The 9,598-nt window shown below is 41.9% G+C and overlaps 1 protein-coding gene across 11 annotated transcripts in view; it reads left to right on the top strand.

The window, feature by feature from the left end:
• Bbx (BBX high mobility group box domain containing) overlaps positions 1-9,394 on the top strand; it is a 240,622-nt gene extending 231,228 nt beyond the window's left edge. For all 11 annotated transcript variants that reach the window (XM_050163460.1, XM_050163461.1, XM_050163471.1 and 8 more), the window contains 2 exons: positions 1,046-1,229; positions 3,603-9,394. In XM_050163460.1, the coding sequence (XP_050019417.1) occupies positions 1,046-1,229; positions 3,603-3,690 (272 nt within the window). In that variant the 3' untranslated portion in view covers positions 3,691-9,394. The remainder of the gene's footprint in view (positions 1-1,045; positions 1,230-3,602) is intronic.
• Positions 9,395-9,598: the final 204 nt, after the last annotated feature.

Here is a 9,598-nt window from a genome sequence, read left to right as displayed (position 1 = left end):
CAATAGATCAGCCCCACTGTCTCCGTGGGTGGGTGCACCCCTCGTGGTCCTGACTTCTTTGCTTATATTCTCCCTCCTTCTGCTCCTCATTGGTACATTGGGAGCTCAGTCCGGTACTCCAGTGTGGGTCTCTGTCTCTATCTCCATCCATCCCTAGATGAAGGTTCTATGGTGATATGCAAGATATTCATCAGTATGGCTATAGGATAGGGTCATTTCAGGTTCTCTGTCCTCAGCTTCCCAAGGAACTAACTGGGGATATCGCCCTGGGCACCTGGGAGCCACTCTAGGTCCAAGTCTCTTGCCAACCCTAAGATGGCTCCCTTAACTAAGATATGTGCTTCCCTGCTCCCCTATCCAACCTTCCTTTTTCCCAATCTTCCTGCTTCCCCAAGTTCCCCCCAACCTCCCCTTCTCACTTTTCTCTCCGCATCCCCCTTTGCCCCCTTCCCACCCCACCCCCAAGATCCCAATTTTTGCCCGGCAATCTTGTCTACTTCCCATAACCAGGAGGATAGCTATATGTTTTTCTTTGGGATAGGTACTAGAAAGTCTTTTGTCTTCGTTCCCTTATGTCTTTTGAACAAAGTCACAATATGGGAGCTCAGCAGGCCTGATTACCTGTTGTTTAGTCTATTCTACCTGTTAGAATTACATTAAACCCCAAGTCCACATTACCATTGTCATGCTGTTCTAGGCTATGGCTTCTTGAGAGGTGCATATCCATCACAGAAGTCTCTTGGGTTTTCTTTTGGTCACAGTTCGCTTTTTTTCTTCTGACCCCAACACTGAACCATACTTTGACTCTGAATAAAACACACCTTTTCGTTTGTCGGCTTTTGGGCAGAGTCCACAGTTGGAAGTTGGCACTGAGCTTAATGAAAGTGCTTTATTACCTTAGAGGAAGATGCTCTGGATGATCTTTGCTACACAGAAGGTAGCAGACATGGACAGGAACGATAGCTCCCCACGCTGTCTGTCACAGTGCTTCCTCAGTACTCTTCCCTGAGTCATCCGCCTGTGATGGATTTCTCCTTTGTTTCAGATGACAAACCAAAGGAGCAACTACACAGGAGTCTCCCTAAAGTGACTGAGGCATACTGCAGTGATGATTGCTCACACAATACGGTTGAGGAGCCACGGAGCAGTACTCCAGAAATGCCTGCTGTGTCTGCATTCTTTAGCCTCGCTGCACTGGCTGAGGTTGCAGCCATGGAGAATGTGCACAGGTGAGCGGTCAGGCGTGAGTGGAGGAAGCCGTGTTGAAACCAACCAACCATTTCAGAAGTGATTGGTGTTTTACACACAATGTTCTGGCTTTCATACTGAGTTCAAGGGCACCGTTATTTATGTGAATTGTTGCGAAGTATATATGTGAACTAACAGTATGGTAAACATGAGAGTCAATGGCAACCAAGTATTTTATCTTGAATATTGTAGTATGCTGAACTATTTCTGTGACATTCCTGTGAGTAGCGAAGCACTATTCTGTAAGCATCCTGGGGTCAGATCTTGAAGCAGAGGTGTGAGGGAAGAACAATACAGGATCCTGAGCATAATCACCCTCTCTCACTCCCAGCATTTGTTTTATATCAATTGGAAGTGGCTGTATTTATTAATTTTCTGATGCTATGATAAGACTCCATGACCAAAGCAACTTCTAGAGTTGGGCTCTAGAAAGAAGCGTTTACTTGGACATACAGTTCAAGAGGGATAAGAATCCATTATGGTGGGAGTCATGGCAACAAGCAGCAGGCATGATGACAGGAGCAGGTAGCTGACAGTGTCTTCTCAACCATGAGCACAAAGTGGGGAGAGGAAATAGAAATTAGGGAGAAACCATAAGCACTCTGAAAGCCCTCCCCACGTCATATACTTCTAGCCAGGCTTCATCTCTCTAAGATTCCACAACCTTCCTGAACACCACTCACTAGGGACCAGGTACTCAAATGTCTAAGCCTGGGGGAACATTCTTCATTTAAACCACCGCAATGGCGCACATCCCATGGAGATGTTACGTGGATGACTTGATGTCTCAGTGCTAAGGATGTTGGTAGCCATGACAATATCCCCTGTCAAAATACTGTGGATGTACAGTAAAGACCATCTTGACATCTACCTCATGGTAGACAGAAGCCCATTAATTTCTTCAACTCTAGATGGTCTGCTTTTCAGTTTCCTCACTTTATATTGAATGTAATGACTTCCCCAAAGAATTAAGCTGTAAGGATCTGACCAGATCACGGTCATGAGAACTCCTTAAACTCACTGAAGTTTCATAGAGAGCACGTTATTATAGTTGAATCTTCTGCTACTTAATGGATCCTTTGGGAAAGAAAGAAGGGCTTTTTTAAACCTGGGTGTTTTTTTTATTCAAAGTGGATTACTCACTGAAAAGTAACTTTATTTATGAGACTTTCAGTCAAGTACAAAAGCTTTGAAAGCCCAGCGGTTGTACAGTGTGCTAGAGCTTCATGCCCCTCTAACCTCCAGACACCCGAAGGCCCTGGCGGCAGCTCTGTCTCCTGGCCCTTTAGCTGTCAATTCTGGCACTCCCTCACCCAGCCTCCAGATGTCTCCAGGAAGTCACATTCCTGTTCTCTTGTGCACTGCAGCTTCCCACTGGGGAGTGAGGGCTGGCAGACATTTGCTGGGAGATCTAAGCCTGTGAGCAAGATGATGCTTCTCCACTTGCACCTCAGTGAGGATCATAATGAAGGGCTCAGCAAGGGCCACAGTCAGCTCACTGCTGCAAGCATTCTCCTCTACACAGAGCTGTGGTTGCATCCTTGTGCAGTCTGTTAGCTTTCTGTGACTCACCCTTTGCAACGGCAGAACACCCAGGCAAGCCTTTCCACTCTCAGCAAACCTGCAACCACCCTCCACAGCCTTGCTTTGCACTCAGGGAAGTGCTGTCCTCTCCCAGCTAGGCCATGCCTGCCTTTGTAAGCAGATGCAGGAATTGCTGCTGTTCCTCCTTCTAGCCCCTGTGGTTAGTCCCCTTTCTCAGACATTCTGCTGCTGCACCTTGCATGCTTCATGCAACTGTGTACATACCTTCCTGAGACCAACTGTACATCTGGCTGTAATTATACCTGCTGATGTTTTGTCTCCTGATGTATTTTGAAAACAAAACGTTGGTTTTACTCCTTGTGTCCCAGCTTAGGTGGATTCTCTTTTCCGGAGATTACGAATCAAGATAGGAGAGTTTCCTTATTGGGAAAATTGAGCACAGGAAGGTGCCATTTAAAATCTCCCTGCATTAAGATGAAGGTGTTCTCATAGAGCTTCACTCTTGGCTGAAAGTTCTCCATGTCCTGAGAAGTTGCTCAGCTTTGTGGGTATTTCAGGTTTTTATCTCTACAGAGTGGAAGGCCTTAGCTTTGGATGGTAACAAGAAAATATATTGTTAGGGATTATTGGGTAGGGTACGTGATGAATAACTCTTCAGAAAAGAAAGACAAAACTGGATTTAATGACATGACTAAGTAGCAATTAATTACTGTCGAGGAAGACAGTGGAACGTTCTTATCCCCCATTGTCCTTGCTTATCTCAGATTATATACCCTCAATAAGTGACTTTTCCCCCTTTTGTTTTACAGAGGTCAGAGGTCAACTCCACTCACCCATGATGGACAGCCTAAAGAAATGCCACAGGCTCCTGTACTGATTTCTTGTGCTGACCAGTGAAGCGCCCTTTAATTGTAAAACGTTGTGCTTTACCTACTACCCTAGCCTTGTCTTTACCAGGGATGCTGGCGAGTCCATGTGGTGGGAAGTACAGACTGCAGACAAGTGCTTGTTGTCCCACACAGCCCAGAATCACTTGAAGCAAAACTTAGCATTCTGGGCCCATTTGATGTTTCAGAAGCCACACGTTCTGAGGGCAGTGTTACTGTGTGATACTGAGCAAAAGCAAAGGGATGTGGACCTTTGCTTTGCATGGAAGGAAGGCTTTTGACGGTGACCAGTGGTAACTTGGTAAAAGGCTGCCTTTACTGTAGCTCATCCAGCATCTCTTTTACCAACCAGAGAGTGTGAAACTAGTTTCATATATTACCTAGTTATTCTTTCAAAACAAACAAAAAAAACCCTGACGCACTGCACTAGTTATTATTAGATATTCTTAGTCTTTTGTACATGAAGATTTAAGTTCTAAGATGGTTTATATAATAGGTTATACCTACATTTATATTGTAGAATAAATATTAAAAAGCCTGTACCAGAGACTCCTAAGCAGCATGGACAGGCAGATGTACCATTGTTAGTGGTGTATGCTCGGCCTTGTGGTCCATATATTCTGCACTTTTATATTTGCCACCAGAATGGTAGTGGTAGTTTGCTGGAAGAGAGAGAGAGAGAGAGAGAGAGAGAGAGAGAGAGAGAGAGGAGAGAGAGAGAGAGAGAGGAGAGAGATTGATTTTGAGATCGAGAAAGAGACTATTACAATTCTTACAATCTGAATTTTTTTCTTAGCCTTGAGTGACCAAGAAGAATTTGCTTGGGGCAAATTGTGGCAAATATTTTCCCAGACAGGGGAAGCATCCTGCAGATTACAGATTACTGATGTTTTCATGCCTTGAGGATTCTTTTATTTTTACACAGGGGTCTAAGTGACCAATGGATCGTTCATACAAACAAAAAAAGACAAAAATATTATTCAGAAGTGACCTTAGTATTACTTCATTATTCTAAACACACTGAAGATGCTCACTTCATATGGACTTGGAGCTTCAGACCTTTTACATCCATCACAGACAGACTGGACGGGTTGCGATTGCTATGCACGGCCTACTAGGCACTGCAGGTTTAGGAGCCATTTGGAGTTGGTGTTGTTGAGGAGGTATTGAGTAAACGAGGAGGGAGGTGTCTGAAGTGCGCCTCTCAGTCAGATCCACCTACAGGTTTCTGTTTCCTTTTCATGTTTTGTTGCTTTTAAGCATAAAAACCAACCATATGCCAGTGCCAAGTGGATTAACTGGCTTGCAACATTCAACATATTGACTTAACCACCTGACGTTCACAGTGTCTTGTTTCCTAGCAACAGATGCAAAGTGATACATCAAAATTAATCTGAGGCTACAGATTTTACAGGGTATTTGTTCCATAGCACAAAGTATTTCCCCACTGTTGCAACACAGCACAAACTATCAAATTTTAATTTTTGGATCCCAGCAATAATTTTTAATAGTTTTCAAACTGGTGGAGTTTTGATAGTGCTAGCTGGAATTTGAAGCTTTTGAATTAGGTCTCTAAATGGTGACAGTTTACATGGTTTTATCTAGCTTTCTTATTTATACTTGACTGAAGTGTAACGATTTTTTTTCTAATTGTAATTTGACCTAATAGCCATATAAAATGACTCTATTAATACTGTCTAGGTCTAGCTTCTCATGGTTGTAGATATTCCTTCAGTTCCGGTGCTGGAAAATATGTACAACTATATTAACAGAATTGAAAAAGATAGAGGTTTGTTTTGTTGTTATTTTTCCAAAGCAGGTAGGGAGGGCAGCAGAGTATTAAAATTGTGTCCTCAAAAATTCATGTTCATTGTGGGGATGTAGGAAGCAGGAATTAGTAAAAGGTAAATCAGTAGGTATAGCTTAACCCCATTCACATAGAAATAAATTGAGTGAATAGCCCCAGATTTTAGCATACTATTTTTACTATGATAACTGTTTTAATAATATTTTCTAAATTTCAAAACAAAAATAAGTGAATGTTTGGAAATTGCTGGGTCCTGATGTTGGTGGCTGTTGGAGTTTTGGACCACTTGCTAGCAGTGATTTAAACATGATAATTAGCTAAAACCCAAAAAATTAGTAACAAAAGTAGAAAACCAACAATTGCATTGGTGCAGAACATGCATCTTGACAATGGTACTAACTTGTTATTCTCTAGAGTACATTAGAATAGATCTATTTTTGCCAGAGCACCCTCCTTCAGTCCTCCGAGTACATTTCACTAGAGTCCCTTCAGAGATTGCTGTATATTCCTGAGACCTTTTTTTAAAAAAGAAACAAGAGATGACCTTTTTCTACGTGGTTAATATCTTACCTGATCGGCTTTTCCCTTAGGCAGGGTGGGGATGGGAGGGACTTCCTGGATTTGGCTGTTTTCAGATACTTTAAAAACAAACCTTTTTGTAGAAATGCTTAATTTTTAAGCGGTTAGGCACTAAGAGTAGCAGAAATCCTGCAAAGCTTTATAGTTCTCTGAGCGAGGTCTTGATTTCAGTAGCTGTGCTTCTTATGCCCCATCTGCTGGAGAGGGGTGTTGGCTTTTTCAGGTAACATTTGCTAGCACAAACCCTTCAGCCCATTACGTCATACTCCACGGCATTAGCGTTGTCGTCTTCCTGTCGCTCCTCTCCTTCCGGAAACTGGCATTGCTGTGTTGCTCTGATGCCTACTTGTAATCTGGCAGCAAGCACCAGCCACACTAACGTTCGTCTCATAGCATCCTCAAGAAAATAAGTCATTGCACCTTATGTATATCTCAAGCAAACCAAAATACAATGTTCTTCTGCTTTGTTATATTCCAAATTGTTGTAGCATATCTTTCTGAAACCACTTTGCATTTAGTTGAAGTTGTCAGTATTTATGCTTTTAACCTTAATTTCTGGATTCAAACCTGTATATAAATCTTGTTTTGAAAGTTGTCCTTGCCCTTCTCTGCAGTGCTGGAGTGGGAGGTTCTGTCTCAGGTGCAGACATAGGACTCTTCCGGTGTTCTTTAGCCTTTTATTTATTTTAGTTATTCTGGTATTTCCAATGTAAATTTGAAGTGTCCAGAGTATGTTATAGTAACTAAAACTGCAGCTCTTAAGATGAGTGAAAGAAAAAATACTGTAAGACATCCTTGAAGTTTTGTTTGTTTGGGTACTGTAAATGAGATCAGGAAAAGGAAGAAACGTCCCACGGCCACATTGGAAACCACAGGTTCCTGTCCCCAAATTAGGTTAGTCTCAAATGGTGGATCAAAACTCTTAATTCATTCAACCCCCTCCTGAGTGATCCTGTCATTCTGGCAGCCTTTCCCCCACAAGTGTCAGAAATTACTTAATTTTATCAGATGTGGCCCAGAAGCCATGCTGAAAGAATTCCTATAGTATCATTATGACCTTACTTCCTGCCTTTACAGTTACTAGAGAAAAATGTTGGCAACACTGTATGTGCAGAGGAGCGTCTGAGCCCATCTGGGAGTTGGAGTCTGACGTGTTGATTTCCTATTGTTTTCTTAAAGTCAAGATGCTTTGCTAAGTCATAAAAAATGTGTTTGCACTCTGCAGTCTTTGACTCAGCGTACGGAAGTGTTTGCACCGATGTAAAATCTCAAATTGTAAATTGCTATGGAACAGACATTAGCTGAGAACTGAATGACATGTTTTGTGTATAGGGTGGGGTGGGGAATACTACATAACTCTGTTCCAAGCTTGGCATTTGATGTTAATGTGAAGCAGTGGGACCATGCTGCCTGCTAAACTACTGTATGCGTCCTAAGTGTTCTGAAGACCAGCAGCTGGAGGCTGGAGCACAGCATCCATTCAGCAGAGGAGAAGCACCACTGCTGGTTCCTCGGGGGAGAGGAAGGAAATCAGGGGAGGCCTGGAGTCACCGCTTGTAAGGGAGATGTTGGGGTGTACGTGATGCTGTTGAGATTCACCTTTGATTGCACTGCTCCCCAGAGCCCTCAGATAGGCCAATCCTCATGGGCTACCTCGGCTTCCAAAGTTAATTTCAGTAAGTCTATCTTTCGCTTCTACCTTCAGTGCCACGATTTTCCGCTGCAGTGTTTTGTCTTCACACACTGGCTTCTCCAGAGAGAACAACGTCGTGCTGAAATGAGCAGTAGGAGCGAGTGCTTACCGCTTTTGACCTGTTAAGTGTTCGGAGTGACTGCTAGGTGGAAACTGAACTTAGCTTCTCCCCACACGTCCTTGTTTTGCACTTTATGCAAAGTGTACTATTTGCTAATTAGATGTTGTTTCTGTTTATACAGGCATTCCCAAAGAGTTAGGCTGGACTTGGTTTTATTTGAGTTTGGGGATTGTTAAAGTCTTACCTAGATTAACTAACAACATGTGTATAATGAGAACAGAAGCAGCTGTGTGGTTCATGGAACCATGGATCTGGAGAAGCGTCAGGGTTTGATGGACTACTTTACTTATGTTTGGAAGTGATAGCTACGTTCGTTATACTCCATGCTGAAGGACTGTCCTTTTCAGTGGGGACGTTATTACCTTCTGACATTTCAGAACAAAGAAGCAACAGAAGTAAATGACATACGTTTGACTTCTTTGTATATCTGCACCTATCTGTGCTGCCCTTTCCTTCAAATATAGAAATATACATTATGAGGGAGGGAAAGTATCCTCTTTTGACCAAATTTTATCTGTGGTGGTGTGATTTTTACTGATAAAGTCACAGGAGGAACTTTATAGTTAAAAGTTCTGTGGCCACTGTTTTGTTTTGTTTTTTTCTTTTGTGTTTGTTTGATTTTTTTTTTCATGGCAGACAGTGGTCAAGCTGATCACTTGACCTTCACATTGATTTCATGCACAGAATTCATGTTTGTGAACATTACTACTACTTCCAAAGATTTTCTGATAACTTGGGCCAGAACTGGTGACTGAGTAACAAGGATCTGAGAGAATGCCTCCAAACCCACCCACAACACGAATCTTACCTCACAAGCTCTAACCTAAATCGTAGAGACACTCATGTTCCATGGAATGTCACTGACTTCTGTTGCTCACCAGAAGGTTTGCTCTTGTCTCCTGACTCCTCACGTTTAGTGCCTCGGCTCTTGGAGCAGCAGAACCTAGGGTGGGGAGGGAAGGCTGGGGACCTCGAGCTTAGTGATTGCTCAGCCACATTGTCATGTCATTAGCACTAAGCAAGCCTCTGGCTCTCAGGAATTTGTCAAAAGGTTGATTAAAACCTCCTGAGATTCCACACACCAGGTTATAAACTGGTTCTCATAGGTTTGAATTGCTTACTTACATGTCATAAATTAACCATGGCTTCATTTGACCCCAGGTCTTAAGTCTGTTGACAGTTTTAGCATGACTGATTTGTTCATTTTATTTCAGTTTTTGTTTTATTTTAATTTGCTTTGGAAATTGGCTTTGTTCTCTTTAGAGTTGGTGTAAACATGCCATGTAATAAATGATTTCCAGTTAATGGTACAACGGAATTATTGCTTTCTTAGATGTATGTGTAGTAAAAAGTCAATATATACATTTATATAATTTCTTCAAAATCTTATACCTAATTTGATATTTCTAAAAATTGCACATGTAAGTCATGTGTATAACATGCTAAAGTACTTTAACTGTGATCTTAAAACTGAATAAAAATATTTAATAAAAATTTGAAATATTTTAAAGATATTATTCAAATACATTTTCTTTCTGTCAGCTACCAGCCATAGAGTATGTGCCTTCAGTGTATCATGTCCGCTAAATACAGTAGAGAAAATAATAAAGAATTCTTCAACTATTTCAGAACATTGGTCAATGGTTTCCCCTTACACTGTGTTTACCTGAGACTGACCATTGTCTGAGTAGAGCTTGCTCTTCTTAATGCGGAGGATG

Source organism: Alexandromys fortis, unplaced genomic scaffold, assembly GCF_014885135.2.
Source record: "Alexandromys fortis isolate MF-2015 unplaced genomic scaffold, M_Fortis_MF-2015_v1.1 scaffold_131, whole genome shotgun sequence".
Classification (NCBI taxonomy): Eukaryota; Metazoa; Chordata; class Mammalia; order Rodentia; family Cricetidae; genus Alexandromys; species Alexandromys fortis.
The sequence above is the reverse complement of the archived record's forward strand: the minus strand, read 5'-3'. Positions and strand labels throughout refer to the sequence as shown.